Here is a 21,645-nt window from a genome sequence, read left to right on the forward strand (position 1 = left end):
TTACCTAAAAACTAACAGAAATGTTGTTTTGTATAGTGTTTGAAAGACTAATTATTTATATAGTTTGTAGTAACTGTAGGAAAAATATAATACGTAATGAGTCCAAAGTGCCTTTCCTGCACTCGAGAGACTTCTAGTTACACAAGTAACTATTTTCCCAAGACTCATTTTGCAAACAGATACCTCGGATTCTTAAGAGGAAGACATAAATACAAGAACTGTAGATTCTACAATTATGTCATAACATTATTTTTTTGTGGGGATTAGTCACCCACTTAATGGACTGTATAAACCTTTTCCAAAGGTTGTAAGAATAAGTACCTTCGATAACCACATTTAAATAAGAGTCAAAAAAGAATATGTTGATGGAGGTGAAGAAAAATCAAAATAAGAGTGAATAAAATTACCATGCTAAAACCACTTTAGAACTTTGTAAATAAACATTTTAAACAAAACACACAAATCTTAAAAATTAAATTTTTTAAAGGGAAAACTAATAATTTATTCTGGAAAAAATATTTGATACCGTACCAGGTATTACTTGGTATTATTATTACCAAGTATTAAATTTGAGATGAGATAATTCATAGCAGAATTATCATTGAGATATTTCATGGTAAAATTCGGCAAAGTTTCACAATAATTCTATAAATCAAATACAAACAACTCAGTGATAACATTAAAGCTTTCATTTCTAATCAAGAACAGTCAACTTTTGCTAGACCATTGAAAAATGAACTTGCTCTAAAACACTTGTACTGCCGTAATTGTTCAGAACTCGATTAGAGAGTGTGATGCAATCTACATTCAGTTTTGTTTTTGCAAGGTGAGTTTAAAATGTACAGTAAAAGTCATAGTAATATGAAATGATGAGGTTATGTTTGGAATGGTATTACAACTTTCTTGAGAAGCACTGGAAAAAACTACCTTCTTCTGTCAAGCCATGCATAGTGTCTTTAGCTGTTTTCCTTCTTGGAATTACCATAAAAGGTAAAAACTTGTATGCTTATTATTTATGTGAAGTCTTCTTACTGAGACAACAAGATTAATATGCTAACACTTGGTTTTAGCTATGTATTTTGTGTACTATTTTGTGTTGTATTTTATTAGGTAGGTATACACCTTGTTAGCTAGCCCCACAATAATAGCACTGTCCATTCAACTTGTCATAAAAATGTTCCTAATAATACTTGAGTAAATATGAGTCCTTTTCATTTAAGCAGGAAACAACTTAAGTGATGTTACTAGATGAGGAATTGTAGATAAAAGATGGCATTGAATTTATTGTGCTTGATAAACTGTTTAATTTGAAGATTCCTGCAGACTACTGCCCTTAAGTAATGTCCTAAACCCCTCTTATACTCTGTCATTGTACTTCATCTCGTAGTTACACTGAGCACATCATGGAACATTATAGGAAAACAGCACATTAACATTGCATTCTGTCATTGACTTATGGATAGGTACTGAAGTAGACAAGTAGATATCCCATCTATATCCTACCAGATGTAGTCTATTTTTTATTGAAAAACGCCATAGTTGAATGAACTACTAGGATGTGCTACTGTCTCAAATTCTATCTTCTCCCTGAGTGTTTGGTTATTGAGTCAGTTAAGGCCCACCGCACACGAGAGACTTTTTGTCGGCCGGCTATTTAGTCGTAGTCGGGAGTAAAAGTCGGCCCCATAGTGATAAATCTAAACGCGCACACGGGCCGACCCCAGCAAGACAGTCGGCAGACTGTCCGCAGACAGTCGGGGCATTTTGGTGCTGACCGATTTTCCTGCCGACTGCTCCCCGACTCAACTGTCGTTTCGTATTCACAAAGGCATGGAGATAAGTATGAACGCGCACACTGACGACTAAAATGTCTCTCTGTCTGACAGTTGAGTGCGTTGTTATCATGTGTATTATTATTGTTATTATGATTTGTATTATTATTTGTGTGTTATTGTTATTATTATGGCTTCGACAACCACCCGTGCTAGTGTTTTGAGGGACAAGAAAGTCGATAAACTTATCGATGAAGTGAAGGCACAGTCTCCTCTTTATAAAAAGTCTTTGAAGGAGTATTTGGACATAATAAAAGAAATTCCCTCGCTGCAGCAAACCTGTAGACTAAATGAATTCCCATTTGCCTGATTTAATTTTTTTTCTATTTCAATAACATTAGGATTAACGAGTACCTAGGTTTGCTGCTACAAGGAGGGTATTCAGGGTGTGTTTTAGTAACATATTAATAGCTGAGTATAAAATAAATAGATTTGCCAAGTTTTATCAAAATACATCCATAAACAAGCAAACTACAGCAGTTTACTTGTTCTACATAAAAATAACATGGAAATTTTAACTTTAAATATTTTGGAATTTCCCTGTGATAACAATAAGCATGCTAAATTATATGTTTTTTAAGCTCTGCAAAATAAAGTGGTTTAGGTTACCTTTTGCGTCAAACGATCCTTGATGTATAAACCATTTTATATTGCAATTTTCGATCCAGAGGCTAACCCATCATGACTCTGCAAAATGTTTTCTAAAGAAATTGCGGAATATTTTGTTTTTATCGTAAACAAATGGGAAAACCCCATTTTTACCCGATAAAACCCCTATAAACCCCCATTCTCATAGTCCGATCATGCTGGTTCGCGAACTTGATCGAATAAAATTCATGTAGGTTTACACGTTTGTACCAAACTTCATAAATCGGAAGCCGGGGTATTAACAATTGGTCAAAACTATCAACACTCATTCATGAGTACATGAAAAATTTGTCCGGATAATTCCTCAAATCCGAGTATAGAGGTAAATCTGGCCTTTCATGGTACTCGGACTATAAATTGGATGCACCCAGTATTTTCTCTTACGTTTTCTTGAACGAAATCTTATCAGTAACGCACATATGACAGCGGTTTCTGTCATATACATCCTTTTGACACTCGAAAGACGACTAAACAGTCGTGGCGTGTGCACACCCATAGTCAACGACCAAACAGTCTTGACGACTTTTCGATTGTCCACCCGACTCCAGCCAGACAGATGGCCAACAGTCGGCCGACAAAAAGTCTCTCGTGGCCTAATGTGACAAAAAATATGCTATAGCTTACAATAAGTCATCCAATTGGTTGGCTTATCCATCAGAAATGAGTAATTTACATCATCCAACTATGTCTGTGGCTCAATTTAATTATACAATTTGTGTTCTAAAACTGGCAACAGCTTTAACATGGGGATGGAATGTATTGTTCTTGTTCAACTTTAAAGCTACAAAAACTCTACTACTGTAATAAATAAATACTTTTCTCGCCTTGAGTAAAAGATTATAAAGAGTTGAGTAGCAGTTTTTTTTTTTTTTTTTTTTTTTCAAAGAAGTAGCCTGAGTAGTTGTTATGGGATAAAATGTGAATTTATGCATCAACTGAGAAATTAAGTTACAAATTAGAAATAATTCAAGCAAAACTTAATCAAATCCTCTGTAAAATAAGCTTTTGAGAAAAAAAAAATTTTTGTAGGAAACCTGTTTGAACTTTGAAAATAAAATTGGTTTTCCCCTTAAAATTATTGAAAATACTTTTTCCTTCGATCTAAATATATCTTACAAACATTTTATTATGTTAATCGACTGCTCTATCAGAAACACATTTCAGGAGAATGGATCCTCCTATTTGTTCATCTGCTAAAGCAATATGGCTATCAAGCCCCAGCACTAGCTAAAGACAAGAGTGAACTACCTTGGGAAGGTTGGACACTAGAATACTTTCGGCTTCAAGGACTCCCCTTGGCTTGGGTCACGAGTAATCTTGCTGGCTTCGCCATTTGGTTCAGCGTAGGGGGTTTCCTTCAGGTTCGTACAACTGAAATGGTTGTCTCATTTTCTCTAATATTATATCTGGCCTTTACTTCTAAAGGTTTTTATTTTCTTTCAATAGGTTGGCAACATCTTTAAATCTTGCATTTGATTGTTCGCATAACCTTGGGCCTGTTTATGAAACCATTGACTTTTATACTGAAATAGTCACCCCAAAGTAGATGGACCCAAATACGGACCCATTTATATTTGTTCTTCAAAAAGATAATGAGCCATTCACAGAGTGGGCTACAGTCTAAAATGCAATTTTCTCCCTTAGTTTTTGTTACTGTACTATATGGTATTTGATGTGACATATGTTATAACTTACACTAAGTCAATCACTTGTTTAAAAAAATCAGGTATTCAACATAAATCAGAAATTTACATCAGAGAACTCTGTTGGGGTCTTAATTCAACTATGTCCATATTGATTGTAAAACTGGTACCATAATAATTTAACTAGGGATGTAATGTATTGTGTAATAATAGTCACAGATGAAAAGTTTCCGGTAAAGCAAGGGGTGAGTCAGTGCAGTACAAGAGAACTGCACTGACAACATTTAGTGGCATTCATCAAGATGCGAACCCACGACATTGCAGCCATAGTTTTGTAGTGTGACTGAGCTTCCACGTTACAGTGGTACTACTACAGAACACAACACGATCAGCCAGAGCAGTGGAAGTGTCAGCCAGATAGATGGCTGTCCCAGGAGCAGGAGAGGGAAGAGTTCCTGTGGGGTTGTGCAGGATTGTTAACCACAAGTACCGGATCAGCTGTTATTGCTACCCTTATCCGCAATGGAAGTTACTCTACTATCTACTACCGCTTGGATACTTATCCTCTCATTTGGTACTTCCTGCAGTGGCCAGTCTGTTTTGTATTGCAGGTATCAAAATTGGCATTTCTTTTAGCAAAAATAACATTTAAGTGTTTCTCATCAAAGAATAAGACTAATATCTTGTGTCATTTTAAAATAGAGGAGGGTTTTAGTTACTTTCTGAAATATTTTTCAGCATTGTCATAGAAGTTGTCATTATTTTTATAGAGGACCAATGTAACCATAATCCTCTGCACTAGAAACAGAGATTTTCACACAAAGTTGCTCTCGTCCAGCGATCTGGCATATTTTAAGTAAAATTTTCAATTTAACGTAAATGCCAGACAAACGAGATGAATTATGTACCTTTGTGAATAACCCATTATAGCTTGTTCTTAAATTAAATATCTTAATAATCAATTCAAATAATATATTTGATAAAGAACTGTAATATGACAATATGTCTGAAAGATGAAAGCCAACTGTGTTTTCACTTTTCCTTCGCACATTAAGGTATGTTAGGTACTGTCCAAACAAATCATACACCTTGTTGAAATTTGAAATGGGTTAATCTAGCTCAGGACTTTAGCTAGACCCGTTAGACTGTTGCTTTTAAAACAAAACTCAATAAACCGATCCAGATTATACCAACTATGATCAAGTCAAGTCACCCTGAAGATGGCGCTTTATATGAAAGGCTGAAGCAATGGTCAATAGTAGTTTTTCATCATTTTGGTTAAAAATGAGGCGACAGGTTCTCGCCTGAAGACAAAAAATCTATAGTAATTGGCCGTAGAAGCCTATCAATGAAGATTTCCTTAATTAAGGAATTACTTATTGAAATGGTAATATTCCTTGTTGTAGGTACAGAATAAAAACAAGTTGGATATTAGAACCGGCTTTTAACAAGATAAATTAATAAATCAATGTTTTCTTAAAATGATATCAGTCCAAATATTTGTCTGCAGGATTATTTCACCTACTGGGCCCACCGCATCTACCACACTCCGTTCTTATACAAGAGATTTCACAAGATCCACCACAGATACAAGGCCCCAACATGTTGGTCTGTGACGGCATTTCATCCATTTGAGATCTTCACTATGCAGATGGTGCTGGCATCACCACTGTACTTTCTACCTGTCCACTGGAGTATGTTAGCCTGTACAAGTGTAGGGGAGAGTGGGGATCCTTGAGACAAGCTTTTTATATAATTTTTTTTTTTCCAATATGACTTGAAGGACTAGATTATGTATTATTATTAAGCTTAAGTATATACCTTTCTCTTCCATTGAATTTCAAAGATCTATACTAAGTCATAACAAACAAAAATAATAATTTGTAATTTTTTTAAATGTCTCAATGTGCCCCACCTATGTATGGGGTACGTTGAGACAGGTGGTGGGGATGGTTGGTTTGGGTTTTCCTTTGTCATTTGAAGGAGACGGCAAGATCATAACTATATCTTTGATTGCTACACTGCCAATGTCGTCAACATTTGGGAAAAAGAATGAGTTTTTCATTTTAGAAGATTTTCTAAAAAATTTTACAACGAAGTCTCCATTTTCAGTTTTTGTAAGAAAACATCTTTTCTGTCCAGAACTTAACAAGCACAAAATCTTCTAGGTCAACCTGCTCTACATCGAAGTTTGTTTGTCTCAACCTTCCCCGCCTAATTTTGTCTCAACCTTCCCCACTCTGCATTTGTAAACAAAGCCGTCATTACTACTAAAACAAATAGAAATTGGCGAATAAAAACACAGCCACACTGTTACATGGCCTGTTCAACAATACAAATCTTAACAAATTTGAACTATAAGTAAACTAACAGTATTAACTTACCCAACGACTCAAGTATTTACTTTTGATGTTCACAAATACTTTTAACTCACTAACTCAGACACAACCATTCAGAGAGATACAATATGCAGACTGGGGTTATAGGAGAAAGAAAACAACAGTTTAAGCTCAGTGTTTCCAACCGGCAACATTAAATTACCCTAAATTTATCTTTGTCTCAACGTGCCCCTTGTCTCAAGGATCCCCACTCTCCCCTACGATTTTGAAAATTGGCTATTTATCAATGACTTAGAACTGCGAATAAGATGTATATTAAATATATGTACTGAGAACGATATGAGGATGGGACATGTACTGTATACCCTCAACATTTTTGATATCCTAATTTTCTTAATACAGTAGACTCCGCTCTTTTTCAGATCCAGACACCTATTAACCGGACATTGGTTTAACCGGACTACACTCGGAAGAAGCGACATCTCTTTAACCAGAAAACTTTTATCAGCACATCAGTTTAACTAAACTACATCACCAGGAATTGGGCGGTACTTCTTAAACGACTTTTCTTGTGGGAAAGATTTTAAACCAGTGATCACATGTATAAATAAATACATGTACTATGCTCTCCCAAATTAAAAATATATATATATTTATGCTACTGTTTGTGATACTTTGTACTTTCAGGGAACATCAGTTTCACAGGAAAACCCGCTATCCAGACTGGCCTCGGTCCCGAGGAGTCCAGATAAGAGGGAGTCTACTGTACTAACTTTGTTTCATATACCGTACCTAGATATTTTCTTTTACCTTCTAAATTATCTTCTTATTGCCTCCCTAGTGAGTAAAGACTATTGATTGATATTGCTGCAATTTTAATATTAAATGCGGATCAGAATGTTATTTTTTATTAAAAAAATGAATAAGTCCTAGGCAATAATGTCCAAACATAGAGGAAAAAATACTAAACAAGGCTTAACTTTATTAAATCTTACAAGTAGAATCAAAGCAGACTAAATTTGCAGGAGAATCCAGCCCTTGATAAGAGTTTAATGAATGGTTCTGACTAAAGAATGAGTTGATCTAAGTCAGTAATGAGGTTTTATCATTATTAATTCAACACCCTTCCTTCTGATGTAAAGATGAGTGAATTACACACTATGGCATGTCTGGATCCTATACATTTATAACCTACATTAACAAAAAACCAATTGACTTGTGTTGTCTAAGATATGCATCCCATTGAATGTATCCTAACTATAATATGAAACTATTTTACAGCATCATTTACTGCTGTTGGTATCTACACCTACTACAATGCCATTCTGGATCACTCTGGTGTTGATATTAAAGCACCCAAGTGGCAATTCTGGAAACCGGATTCCATATTTCATGACAACCACCACCAATACACTCATGTCAACTATGGCTTCAACTGCTATTACTGGGATCTGGTAAGATTATATCAAATCAAATCAATCTTTTTTTTTACATTTATTGCTATATGCATTTACTAGTCCCCATACATATTTACTAACCTATGAATGATTAAAAGCATTTTTAACCTTTATACTACTTGTTATTTTGTATCAATTGATTTGATATGTGAGTCATTGGCTCAGCTTGAATTTGATTGTTTAACACTATTTTTAATTGACGATAAAATTAAAAAATCTAATTTGTTTAATACAGGGCACAGCCAAGGCCACACCAAAAAAACAGGTCGTAATGCTCGTCAAGCAGAACATCAGGATAGAAGACGGCAATGACGTAATGTTTGCCGTTTGTGATCAACTAGGCCTACTTGTTTTAATCTTTCCTTGGAAAATAAATAAATAAATACCTACGTCATTGTCGTCTTCTATCGTGACATCATGCTTGACGAGCATTACAGCCTGTTTTTTTTTAGTGTGGCCTTGGCACAGCAAAACGGCTTTAAAAGAAGGAAGGCAGACATTTTTTGTCTTTTTATCATCAGCCACTCATACCGTTTCAGTTACCATCAATAATGTTTGGACAACATTGAGGTTATGCAAAGTATGTGTATTTAAAAAACAACAAGTCAGGGACTGTGACGCAAAGAACTCTTCGTTGGGAGATTTTTACTCCACACAACCACAGTTTCCTAGTTAGTTATTGTTGTTTAAAACGATATAAAAAGTGTTATCACACGGACGCAGGTTAGTGAAAACACTGGGAAATGTTTTATTTTCACTAGGAACCACAACGTTGTTGTGCAGAGTAGAAGACTGTCGATTAATAGCTTTTTTTGCAGCTCGACAAATTTACTCATCAAATAAAGGATTTGATTGACATTCTAAAGTAAAAATAAATCTTTTCTCACTGTTTTACGATGATTTAAATAGCATTTGAAAGAAACCACAAGAATGTTAATTATATCAATCAAAGGGTGGACCCCAAACCACCTATTTATTCTTCTCTTTCGCCGTCTCCATAGTAGATACATTGCCAGCACCTTCTTCTTCCACAAGGTTATCCTTTCAACAGCTGAGCCTCTACTGTGGCAGCGTTGCTCGATACGCGCTGGACGAGAGCAACTTTGTGTGAAAGGTTCTCGCTTGTCAGGCGCGAGTTTCCCGAAAGATGCCATGCCGTGTGAAAGAGACCTTCATGACTTCTCCACAGCCAGACTAAGCTAGTGCAACTGCTCAGTGCATTCTACCGCATCCTATATTTAGTAGTCATTTTTATATACTAGAACTAAAATTATTTTAATTACCGGTCATCATAGCAAACACTTTTGATACCTAGTAATACATGGGAGTGTTCGTAATTCGCATGATAGTATCAATAGTTTCAGGAAACGCAAGAATTGATTATACTTTATAGTAGTCGGATCATTAACTTTGGATAATGAAGTTGACAAAAATAAAGTATGTAAGACAGTGTTTTTGGCTGAAAGAGGACCAGAGTTGAATGAATCTTTTATATATTTGTTACTATTGAAGTTAGTTATATTTCCTTTTTTTTGTTTTACGCTATTACAGTTGATGGGACATAAAAGATGTCACAGTTTGAGTTTACAAGTTCTCTTTTCGTAAAAGGTAAAAAATTGTGTTTTATAGCAGCACAGTCTGGTGATGTCTAAAATCAACTACTTTCTTATTTATTCTAAAATTAGTTAGTAGTGTGCTACCTAATAGAATAGGATTGAATTTTTTACTTCCTCAAGGCACATTTAACCTTTCATTGGTGACACCACTGAGTTTTACTCATAGGGTGCATTTGTTTTTATAGAAAAATATATGTTATTGCTTGCCGGAAGTTTTAGGAGTGACAGTACCTTACGTGCATCTTTATTATTTTGCTCTCACACCTCCCCCGCAAAACCCCTATTGATCAGATGAAGCCGGAAGAGTCGAGTAGCAGCTCCGTAAGTCACCTATCGGACAGTGGATTTTAGTGTGTCAATGATAGTGTAGCTGTTTATGTTTGCTACATATTTTTATAAATATGTAAAGCAAAGTTTTTAATGATTTCATGAAACATTTTATTGATTATACATGATTTAAATGCATTTTTGTTGTATAAAAAACATTGTTTGTCTATGTTTCAACACCCAGAAAAAACTCTGTGTGTCACCGATCGTGTTTTAAAGTCAAAGAGATCCATGAAGGGTTAATTCCATTTCAGAAAGAAGGATTAGGACTTTTTTCTTCATTGTATGATTCTTTACAGATACATGGAACATATCGCAAGACTGATCGTATATACAATGAAAATATATTCTATGGTTACGGAAAATCACTGTCAGATGCAACAAAAGATGAACTTGAAACAGAAGCTAATGAAAGATTAGCGGAAAATATTAAGGCTCATCGAAGATTAACTAATGTTTTATTAAAGGAATAAATGCAAGAGACAATGAATCAAGCTTTTATGAAAATGATTCAAACATATTTTTTTTCAAATGGTCCCAATTAACAGCATAGTTTAAACATCATACTTTTCTTTTCATTTTACCCGTGTTTTCTATTTTTCTACTTTTCAAAGAAGAGAAAAACATAATATATTGTAATAAAGTACAGTATCCTAATCATCCTTAAATACACAAGGTAAGTGCATTTAAGTCAGATAATTTATAATATTCAGTTGAGGTATGTGGTTAACTACAAAGGTCAAGAAGTTAGAATTTAAATTTTACACTGACACTTTATTCAAATCTCAAATATTTCACAGGGTAAGACACGAGTTTTAAATTATTACTCTAACCACAGATAATTTTAAAAAACACTATTCTATTCCTAAATGTTATACAGACACATTATTAAAACAGTATTTAGATTATCAAAGGGAGGCGAATTAACATGAATAATGAAATAACTTTGCAAGTGAAAAAAACTGCTAATATTAAAAAGCATAAATTGATCTATAATAAACTACCTAACAGTACAACAAAGCTTACTTCTTAAACTAACATTATACAAAATAAATAAGTAATACATCTTTAAGTTGATAAATAATATAAGGAATAAATAACTTTCGTGAAAGACTTTCTCTACACCTATCGGAATAAAACCATTTCAACAATCATTAACTTGTTAATAAATAATTCAAATAAAATTACTCTATATTTATCATTTCTATAAAAATACAAATCATCACACATGGAAAGCTCAAATCAACTAAGTTACATTTATCAGTCTAAAATATCACAATAATGAAACCATCTTTTTGGTTTCAAAAATATGAATTACAAATGTGCAAATGTATGGGAGAAAAAAACATTTTTTTAGATGACAAAATATACACGTTGTGGAAATAATAGTACTTTTTATCACTAGGAGCGAAAGTTGTTTTTTCGTAGGCAATGGCATTTTAATTAATACGATTACGTACCAAAAAGACAATTTTGTTCCGTGTGATGAACACCTATTTTCATCATACTGTGGAAATAGCCTTCTAATCGTTACAAAATTAGACCACACAATTTGAGGTTATGCAAAGTCGTCATCAATGTTTACATTTTTGTTATTTACAAACATAACTCTAATATCGTATGATTAGTAGCGTTTTTATAATGCACTTATACAAAATTTGAGGTTAGCGAACCGAAAGATTTACCATGTGTTTTTTCGGTTCCCTATTTGAAGTTAACCGATAACGATGATTTTTCTGGCGATTTAAAGAACTAATGATGGCTACTTTCCGGACAGAATGATGAAAATAAAATTAATCAACCTGTAAAACCTTCTATTTGGAGAAGATTTTTTATTCGATCTTCAACCAAATGTAAATTTAATTAAAATTGTTCCATGTTATTTTAAACTACAATATTTTACTGATCTCAAATAATTATAAGACTATTTCTAAACTTAAAACTAAGTAACTATCAGACTTTACTCTCAGGGAACACTGACTATGGTACTGATGTAGACATCCTATCTGTTTGGACTACCTGCGGCTAGTTAACTAATTGAAAAACTATAGCTGAAGTGGATGAGACTATTACAGAATGAGCTGTAGTCAAATCGCTGTTTTCCGTCTTGGTGGCACAACAAATATTTTAGTTATCCTTTCAATTGGGTTTGAGTAAAAGATGGAAGGTTAGAAAAACTTATCTGACAACAGCATTGTTGGAGGTTGAATTCCATCATGTTTTCTTTTGCTTTAAAACTGGTTATAGCTTGAAAATGCCTTTGGGATGTCTACTTTGATGTATCAATAGTCAAATCTGACATGATTACTCACTGGGTGTTAGAGAGGGACCGGTAGAGCCTTGTCTTGTGTAGGAGGAAGTTGTTGCTGATGACCAGAGTGCGACCCTTGGTCAAAGTCTTCAGCAGCTGAGAAAGTCGCCACTTGTGTGTTGTGTCTTGCCTCAGCGTTAGACTCAGCAGGAAGGTGGAGCTCATCTGAGGGTCCCACTTGATGCTGCTGATCTTCACCTGACTGCCTTCCTCAGTCTCTAGCTGGATGTCCAGGGTGCAGCCCCTGTAAACAAGGAAAATTTTAAGTAAAAAAAGGAGTTTTAAAATAACTAATTACTGTAAGAATTTGATGGTCCTTTACAATGTGAGTTGCCAGAAAACAAATCAGTAACTGTTATGGTTATTTTTTCGTGGTTAAATTATGTATTTGAAATGTTATGAGCTATTTGGAATGTTTTAATGGAAGAAATTGTACAGGGATTGGGACAATCACATTCATAGCCTCTCATAAAAGACTGTAAATGCATATTATTAATCAATATTTTTACTGATTAGAAAGGTTGTTCATATTTTACGAAGGAAATATTCAAACAAACAACATGATAGAATTGAGCAATCAAATTTGTGAGTTTCAAAACGTTTTTGGAGGTCTCCCTCTTTTCCCACCCTGCTCTCTCACAGGAGTCGCTATGTGCTCAGTGGTGCCTTGGAAAGGGTGCAGCCCCTGTAACCAAGGGAAATGGTAAGAAAATCTATATGGATTGACTTCATCAGAGATAAATGTTAGGAGAACTACATGTTGAAAATAATTGTCAGCTACTCGTCCAATTGTTCCTTTCCTCTGTGCACCAAGAAATCCTGAATTGGGAGAAAATAATTTCCACATATCCAAAAAAGAGAATGACAGGTTCACAACTTAAATTTGGTTCAATCACTTTTACCATGGATAAAACATAGTCCCTTAGTAGATTTTCCATCCTTATAAAACAGCTGAAGCCAATTTTATTGTTAGATCTGTTCGGTTTTCTGTAGATGTTGTGTTTTGTTTACAATTTAAAATTGGCTTCAGCTGTTCCATTAGGATGGGAAATCTATTCAGGGACTATGTTTTGTCTTTGTTTTTTTTTTATTTGTCAACTGCAAATGGACTTCAAAAACAGTTAACACCTTAAACTAGGATACTAAAATCTACTTAGAACTACTAGATTTCTGTCATTCATACATGGCAGTAGTGTAGATTTTCCTTCACGTCGTTTTTATCTTCTGTTAGAGAGTAAGACCAATTGTCACATAGGTGTGGGATAGATGAGTACTGGATTAAGTAAAGAGCACAGCACTGCTCTAAGATTTGAACTATTATTTTTAGTATTGCCATTTGAGATGGGGACGCTACCTATGTGCGTATTGTAACTCAAATATAAGTGAAGGATGAATGTAGAATGGAGTGTGATGAGAATGGTGATAGAATGCTTGGCCGAGATTGGAGCTTGTCGGGGATCTTAATTTATAGATAGTCTTAGTATTTTCTTCTTCAAAAGAAAATAAAAATTATTGATGTTTACCTTAGACCACAGGGCTCGCAGACGGACTGGGCCAGTATCTCGCTAGCGACTGTAGGCAGCAACTCTCGTGGCAGCAACACCTCACCACAGGATAACTGTGCAGACTTGGCAGCCCTCAACTCCTCACCTAGCCTCTGGGCCAGAGCTGAACATGCTACTTCCCACTCTGCTTCCTCCGCTACAGACAGAATTACAATTTAGGACTTAGTTTGTAATATCTAGGATCTATATTTAAGCTTTTGGATTTGAGCGTTAAGGATTTAAAATATACAAACCCCAGGAACTCAAACTAGAAAAACCTCTAGAGGCAGCCTGGAACTAGACCTTAACCCTTATCAGATAACTTCATCTTTGTTTTGGGTATAAACGTATCACTGAACTTAATGAGAAAAGAAAACTATTAGGGTCTTGCTACTAACGTATGAAAAGCTCTTTGCAGTTACGGTTTCCACTTCAGATGCAAGTCTTTGTTTTGTTGACAAAGTGTCTGCGCTTGAGGAATGTGTGATGTATAGGGATGAGAGTATTGATAGTGGATGTTTTCAAAACATCCCTATTTTTCTATCATTGTTCAATGTTTTTTACATTGATGACGCTACCAATGTTTTTATACATCAATGTTTTTGTCGAACATCAACGTATTTGGCCAAATATTGAAATAACATTGTTTTCCATAACTGAATTGTATAAGTTTTGACAAAAATTTCATTGTTGGTCTTAACAAGAAACTAAATTTTTGTATGTAACTTATTTATTCAATTGAAAGGCTGATGAAATACTATATATGGAACAGATATCTATCTATCTATCTATCTATCTATCTATCTGTATATCTATATCTTCTATATACTGTTATTAACAACTAATGAAACTAATTTTAAGGCATTTTAAAAGGACCAACATATATATATCCCATTTATATGGACCAGCTCTCGCTAATTTGTTTACTAAATAAGAACGTAGTTGTGAGAACCAGTCACAGAATGTGCTAGTGTCTAAAATTCTATTTTATACTTTATTTTTTGTTGCTGACCAGGTTCTCGAGTCATAACAGTTGCTATTAGACTATAGCTCACCATAAGTCATTCCCTAAGTTTGAATTGGTAAAAAGGTTTGTGCACTAGACAGAATTTAGTAATTTAGATCAGCGCAATCTATAGATGGCTCACATCAACTACCACAATTTTGATAAAAAACCTGGTAACAAATTTAACATGGGGATGGAATGTCTAAGGTCATGATTTGAAATAGTGCCATACTGTTTCCACAGAATGCAGAACAGGAAACTATTTGAATTTTTGGATAAGTCCAAATATATTAAACCCCAATTGCAGCACACCTTTGCACTCAACAACATTTAAATTCTCCTCTATTAAATATGTAAAAATAAAAAGTAAAAACAAAAACCTTAATCAAAGTATTATAAACAATAAAAGGGATGACAATACCTTAAAATATTTTTATCTTTTGTTCTATATACACAATCTAACATAAATTATTAAGTGAATAATAATTGTTCGTCTTAGGTATTTAAAAGCCTCCCAATTTTTCACTAACCCACCACATAATTGTCATTAAAAGAAGGAACTCCAATAATACTACAGTAATGCGAAACTTAAATCTACCCAAGCTGTGCAACGGAACCAGACTGGCAATAAAAAAATGACACAAAACTTGATCGAAGCAACCATCATCTGGAATAAGTTTAAAGGAGAAATAATCTTAATCCCAAGAATACCGATGATTTCATCCAAATTACCCTTTGAATTCAAGCAACTACAATTTCCTTTGCGTCTTGCTTTCCCAATAACCATTATAAGGCAAAAGGCAATGGCTGACTATCGCCACGCCGGTTTTAATTTAGAAAATGCACCCTTTTCACTCGGAAAGCTGTATGTTGCGTGCTCACATGGTGGTAGGTATGCCTAAAAAATTATATATTTATACACCTAATGAAAAAACAAAAATAAACATTGTTTGTCCACTGGCAATTAGGTAAAATAAATATTATATTAATTTTATTAATACATTTTTATTATTTATTGTAAAGAACAAATTACCAATTAACTTGGTATTTATGTAACTTAGTGATATGTCTATATGTGATACATATGTCTAAGGAATGTCGGTCTTATAGTCACTAACAAGACTACAAGATCGCGCCACTCATCTCCATTCATACTTGGCTTAAAATACCAAGCTAGAACAAATTAGCGCAGCAACGCACGCCAGGTAACTGCTAGTAATATAAAAATATCTTTATATTTTACTTGTTTCATGATCTACCACAACATACACAACTTATTGCAGAATCCACTTAGAATCATTTTAGCAACAACTGTATTTATTTCGGTACTTAACTGATACTGTTTTAGAAATATATATCAAAATAAACACTTGTAAATATTTCAACTTGATTTGTAATCAAGTTTAAAGTATAAATAGCACTTCAGTTAAACAAAAAGCAGTGAAGTTGAAGAGAATGATTAAAACAAAAGCATGCAGGTGTGGTATGAGTGTGTCATGATGAATCATACTTGACACATGTGGTATTGGCGTGATCATTATCAAATACCTTACACGTGGGTATACAGTGACATCTGCTACCTTACCAAGTGGCATGTAGGCATGTAACCATAACCTGAATGTGTGACTGACTGGCGTTATATAAACAAGGAAATTAAGTCACATGAGCAAGAATTTAGCAAGGTTTACTTAATAATCGAGAAAGCGCCTTATTTTGCCATGAAACCATACAATTATAATTCCCTAAATAATTCACATTTTGGAGGGATGGCGAAAAACAAATAAATTAAACATACTTTGCATACTTAATTGAGTATGTCTATATGTGATACATAAATCACTATGCCAAGTCTTGTCTTGACAATCTATTTTGTGGGCAAAGAGCATGTATTTTGCTAAAATAGTCAATGTACAAGTTAAGACAAAAAAAATTTTACTTAAAAAATAACAACTCCAAGCTGCCTCTCTCCCCCTTTGATTAAATAAAAATACTCACCTGTGAATTCTGTATAACTCAAAAATATACAGGGTTAGGCAAAAGCCTGGAACCCCCCAGTTAACTTTTTAACGCGTTGCAGTAGGAAAACCAAACTCAGCACATATTTACAACATAAGAGGTCAATATCGCACCCCTAATCAAAATGCCTGTCATTTTGAAATATCCCCTATTAACTTTTTAACAGGTTATAGCAGGAAAACTAAACTCAGTAAAAATTTATAATACCCCCGCCGCAGCAAACCTGCAGACTAAGCGAATTTCCATTTGACTGATTGGATTTACACTGAAATGTCTACTTAAAAATATAACATTTATTCTTGATTTAAATAGAATTAGTTTAACAAGTACTTAGGTTTGCTGCATCAGGGAGGGTAAAACTGTTTTTTTTTTTTGTAAAATGTGAATAGTTAGTAAGAAATAAAAACATTTTCCAAATTTGATCAAAATATGTTCACAAACAAGCAAACTACAACAGTTTACTTATTCTCCGTAAGAATAACATGGGAATTTTAAATGTACAATTTTTGGTATTTTCTCCGTAACCATTAGGCGCATAATAACGCTTCAATATACTAAATTATTTGTTTTTTTAAGCTCTACAAAATGGTTTGGAAAGAAATTGCTAAATTTTATGTTTTTTGGGTCAAAAATGGGAAAAACCTATTTTTACCCCATAAAACCCCCCGTAAACCCCCGTTCCCATGGTCCGATCATGCTGGATCGCGAACTCGTTCGAATAAACGTACGTTTACACGTTTGTACCAAATTTCATCAAAATCGGATCATTTTTGCTCGAGTTATCGTGCTGACGGACACACATATATATATATATATAAATATATAAATATATAAATATATAAATATATATATATATATATGAATTTGAACGGATGGTGTTTTTGGCCTCTAGGGACCTCAAAACGAAAAAAAAAATTGGTCCCGCGTCCAGGTCTTACCATGAGTATTACGGTAATAGCTTATTCCCTATATGGGAAATTCGCTAAAAAAAAGAGAATTCACCTTTTGGTCAGTATAAAATATTAAATTTTTAAAGTTAACTGGGGGTGTCCAGACCTTATCTTGCCTGATCATCTTAAATAATTAAAATGGCTGCCATTTTGATTAGGGGTGCAATATTGACTTCTATTTTGCGCCATTCAATTTCTCTTGTTAAACCCTTTAAAATGAAGGGTCACATGATACATTTGAAAATTTGGGGCTGCCCCCAAAATACCCCATTTTGGGGGCTGGGGCAAAGTTGTAACTTTGATGAAAAAGTATGATTTCTTATGTTGTAAATATGTGCCGAGTTTGGTTTTCCTACTGCAACGTGTTAAAAAGTTAACTGGGGGGTTCCAGACTTTTGCCTAACCCTGTATAATAGGGCAAAGGCCTATTTTTAACCATATGATTCTTAAGTTTTGTCATTTACTATTGGATACTAAAGTAGACATCCCATATATATGCACCAGCTGTAGGCAATTTTTTATTGACAAGAACACAGTAGTAACATAATGGCTAAGATATAAGGTTCAATTTTCTGCCTTACTTTTTGTTGCTGACCAAGTTGATGAGTTCCTATATATATATATATATATATCATATAGCTCACAATTATTCATTCCATTAGTTTGACTCAGTAAAAAAGTGTGTGTGTTTTAGTCAAAGGTTTTAGTAAAGTATGTGATTCCATGTTGAACTAGAGTGATTAGATAAGCACACAATATGGGAACTCATGTTACCACCAGTTAGTCAATATATTTTAAAAGCAGAAGTAGTGTGCATGATTATCCTTCACTGAAGCTCAGAGTAATAAAACATAATTTTTGTTTTATATATATATATATATATATATATTATATATATACACATAATTTTGTTTTATTACTCTGAGACTGAAGTCATATTTTTATGTATTTTGGATCTATTCATGTTTTTATTCAATAAACTATTTCCTATCTCATCTATTATAACCTACTTTCAAAAGTGGTAAAGTACCTATATTTTTTGAGCGGAGCGAGCGAAGCGAGCGAAGCTCTTATACGTCGACTCTTATGCATTTCGTAATACGCAAACTCCTCCTAGACGGCTGAATCAATCGTTTTCAAATTTTGCACGGTGATAAAGGCCATATCGGTGAGTGCCAACATCTATATGGCGTTAAAAAAGTCTCTCAGGAATCCGCCCCACTGGGTCTCAAAGTTTCAATGTAATCCTTATGGAAGCAGTATTTGACACATAAACAAAGTCATATGATCAGCTGTTTTTGAATGCAGTAAATAAAGAAAAAGCTGATAGCATTATTCCACAGATATTAGAACAGAAACGGTATGGATCGTAAATATAATCAAATTACGACACTAGCTTGAGGTCCTTGACGTAGAAAGTGGTGAAGGAAGTAGTAAAGGCAAGCAGTTCGGACTGTGGAAACTGTTTGTGACGATTAGATTAAGGCATCTGCAATCCTAAAATGCTATGGAAAGGAAGGGAAACAGGTCCGTGACGTAGGAAGTGGTGAAGGTAGTAGTAAAGGCGAGCTGTTCGGGGCGTGGGATGTGTTTATGACCGTTATATTAAGGTACCTGCAATTCTATGATGCTATGAGAAGGGCAAGGGAGGGAAACAGGTCCGTGACGTAAGAAGTGGTGAAGGAAGTAGTAAAGGCAAGCAGTTTGGACTGTGGAAACTGTTTGTGACGATTAGATTAAGGTATCTGCAATCCTAAAATGCTATGGGAAGGGAGGGAAATAGGTCCGCGATGTAGGAAGTCGTGAAGGAAGTAGTCAAGGCGAGCTGTCCGGAGTGTGGAACCTGTTTATGAAGATTAGATTAAGGCATCTGCAATCCTAAAATGCTATGGAAAGGAAGGGAAACAGGTCCGTGACGTAGGAAGTGGTGAAGGAAGTAGTCAAGGCGAGCTGTTCGGGGCGTGGGATCTGTTTATTACAATTAGATTAAGGTATTTGCAATCCTAATATGCTTTGGGAAGGGAGGGAAACAGGTCCGTGACGTAGGAAGTGGTGAAGGAAGTAGTAAAGGCAAGCAGTTTAAACTGTGGGAACTATTTGTGACGATTAGATTATGGTATCTGCAATCCTTAAATGCTATCGGAAGCGAGGGAAACAGGTCCGTGACGTAGGAAGTGGTGAAGGAAGTAGTCAAAGCGAGCTGTCCGGAGTGTGGGAACTGTTTATGATGATTAGATTAAGGTATATGCAATCCTAAAATTCTATGGGAAGGGAGGGAAACAGGTCCGTGACGTAGGAAGTGGTGAAGGAAGTAGTAAAGGCGAGCAGTCCGGAGTTTGGGAACTGTTTATGACGGGTATATTAAGAGATCTGCAATCCTAAAATGCTATGGGAAGGGAGGAAAACAGGTCCGCTACGTAGGACGTGGTGAAGGAAGTAGTCGAGGCGAGCTGTCTGGAGTATGGGAACTGTTTATGACGATTAGGTATCTACTATCGTCTGTGGCAGTTAGATTAATGTATCTTCAATCCCAAAATGCTATGAGAAGGCAAGGAAATAGGCCTCACGACGGAGGACGTGGTGAAGGAAGTATTAAAGGCTGGCAGTGCAGAGTGGGGGAACCGTGTGGGCAGTTAGATAAAAGTATCTGTAATCTTAATTGTTATGAGAAGGGAAGGAAACAGGTCCATGACGTAGGAAATTGTGAAGCAATTAGTAAGGCTAGCAGGGCAGATTGTGGAAACTGTCTTTGGCCATTACATTAATGTATCTGCAATCCTAAAATGCAATGGGAAGAGAGGGAAACAGGTCCACGACGTAGGGGGTGATGAAGGAAGTAGTAAAGGTGAGCAATGTTGAGTGTGGGAATTTATTAATGTATCTGCAATACTAAAATGCTATGGGAAGAGACTGTAGACTGTGTAGGTTAAAATGATTACGAAGCACGAATCGATACATATTTTAGATCTTTTACAATCGAACTTTACAACTGAGTTGACAACAACTGATTTTTACTCCATAGAGGCTAAAAACGATTTTTACTCCCTAAAGAATAAAAATGCTACTTTAGACCCGCAACGCATGCATAAAAAACTACTGTTTTACTGCTGTATGATAAAAAACAATATAATATGAACCCTTGATGACTCCGCTCAAATTTGTGGATGCCTCTGCGAACGCCACCTAGTAAATAGGTAGTTCAATCAAAGTAAGTTGTCTTCATAATACAGTAAGCATAGCTTTGTTTACAAGCAGAGAGGTTTATTATTCCAGTTAATTAATTTAATTGCTAAAAGTACAGTAATATGATTTATTTTAATTTAATTTCAGCTGTTCTTAGAACATGGATGTAGTACAAGAGTTATAATAAAATGGTATCAGCAATCTGACACATACTTTTCCCCAAGAGATTACCAACAAACCCTTATCAGATGAAAGTATGGCATTTTATGAACCATAAAATACTAAACTTAACCGTAATTGGTGAAGCCTTTTTTACAAAAATTTAAACTGTTTGTTATTTTATGTTTTTATGGGGAAATTATAATAATTACCCGCTATTTTTACAGCAATTAGGGTAACCACTTTATTTAGAGTTAAAAGGGTTAACATGGGCTTTCAATCCCTAGGTTGCTAAGGTGATCATTTTTGTTGGTCTGAGCAAATTTACAGTATCATGACACATTGAATTGAAACTACAACTCTAGATGTACCTATGTAGTTTGTTTAGAAACATAAGTCTTAGTTCTACACCTACCTAACAAGAGCGTATGAAGTTGTATAGTTACTACATACCTTCTACTATAGATGTATACAAATCCAGAGTCATGTTAGACGGTAAATTCTGCACAGCAATCATAATAAATCAGAACCCGATAAATCTGACAACTTTCTTACAAAGAACAAAGAAGCTCGCATCCAAAGTTGCTATAGGACTTAGGTCTACTCCATCCCCA

At 34.8% G+C, this 21,645-nt stretch overlaps 2 protein-coding genes across 2 annotated transcripts; one reads left to right on the top strand and one right to left on the bottom strand.

Moving 5' to 3' along the window:
* The first annotated feature begins 816 nt into the window (after positions 1-816).
* LOC128990785 (lathosterol oxidase-like) lies at positions 817-10,426 on the top strand. Its single transcript, XM_054413366.1, has 6 exons — positions 817-990; positions 3,645-3,841; positions 4,486-4,734; positions 5,634-5,817; positions 7,744-7,916; positions 10,162-10,426. The coding sequence occupies exons 1-6, from the start codon at positions 867-869 to the stop codon at positions 10,333-10,335; spliced, it is 1,101 nt and encodes a 366-aa protein (XP_054269341.1). The 5' UTR covers positions 817-866; the 3' UTR covers positions 10,336-10,426.
* A 1,666-nt stretch (positions 10,427-12,092) lies between these two features.
* LOC128991110 (protein charybde-like) lies at positions 12,093-21,563 on the bottom strand. The gene is made up of 3 exons (XM_054413841.1): positions 21,485-21,563; positions 13,697-13,874; positions 12,093-12,417 (listed from the first exon to the last, which is right to left on the bottom strand). The coding sequence occupies exons 1-3, from the start codon at positions 21,546-21,548 to the stop codon at positions 12,171-12,173; spliced, it is 489 nt and encodes a 162-aa protein (XP_054269816.1). The 5' UTR covers positions 21,549-21,563; the 3' UTR covers positions 12,093-12,170.
* Between the last annotated feature and the right edge of the window lie 82 nt (positions 21,564-21,645).

The sequence above is a fragment of the Macrosteles quadrilineatus genome, unplaced genomic scaffold (genome assembly GCF_028750875.1).
Source record: "Macrosteles quadrilineatus isolate MER2022 unplaced genomic scaffold, UCM_ALF_1.0 Scaffold_3__2_contigs__length_128488019, whole genome shotgun sequence".
Lineage (NCBI taxonomy): Eukaryota > Metazoa > Arthropoda > Insecta > Hemiptera > Cicadellidae > Macrosteles > Macrosteles quadrilineatus.

Bases quoted from the DNA above. Each gene is read 5' to 3' on its own strand.
- LOC128990785 (XM_054413366.1), top strand. From the start codon at position 867: ATGATGAGGTTATGTTTGGAATGGTATTACAACTTTCTTGAGAAGCAC. The intron at 4,735-5,633 runs GTATCAAAATTG...ATTTGTCTGCAG, and splicing joins CAGTCTGTTTTGTATTGCAG to GATTATTTCACCTACTGGGC. The intron at 5,818-7,743 runs GTATGTTAGCCT...ACTATTTTACAG, and splicing joins CTTTCTACCTGTCCACTGGA to CATCATTTACTGCTGTTGGT.
- LOC128991110 (XM_054413841.1), bottom strand. From the start codon at position 21,548: ATGATTGCTGTGCAGAATTTACCGTCTAACATGACTCTGGATTTGTAT. The intron at 13,875-21,484 runs GTATGTAGTAAC...TTCTGTCTGTAG, and splicing joins GTATACATCTATAGTAGAAG to CGGAGGAAGCAGAGTGGGAA. The intron at 12,418-13,696 runs GTAAACATCAAT...CCTTGTTTACAG, and splicing joins TGCGAGCCCTGTGGTCTAAG to GGGCTGCACCCTGGACATCC.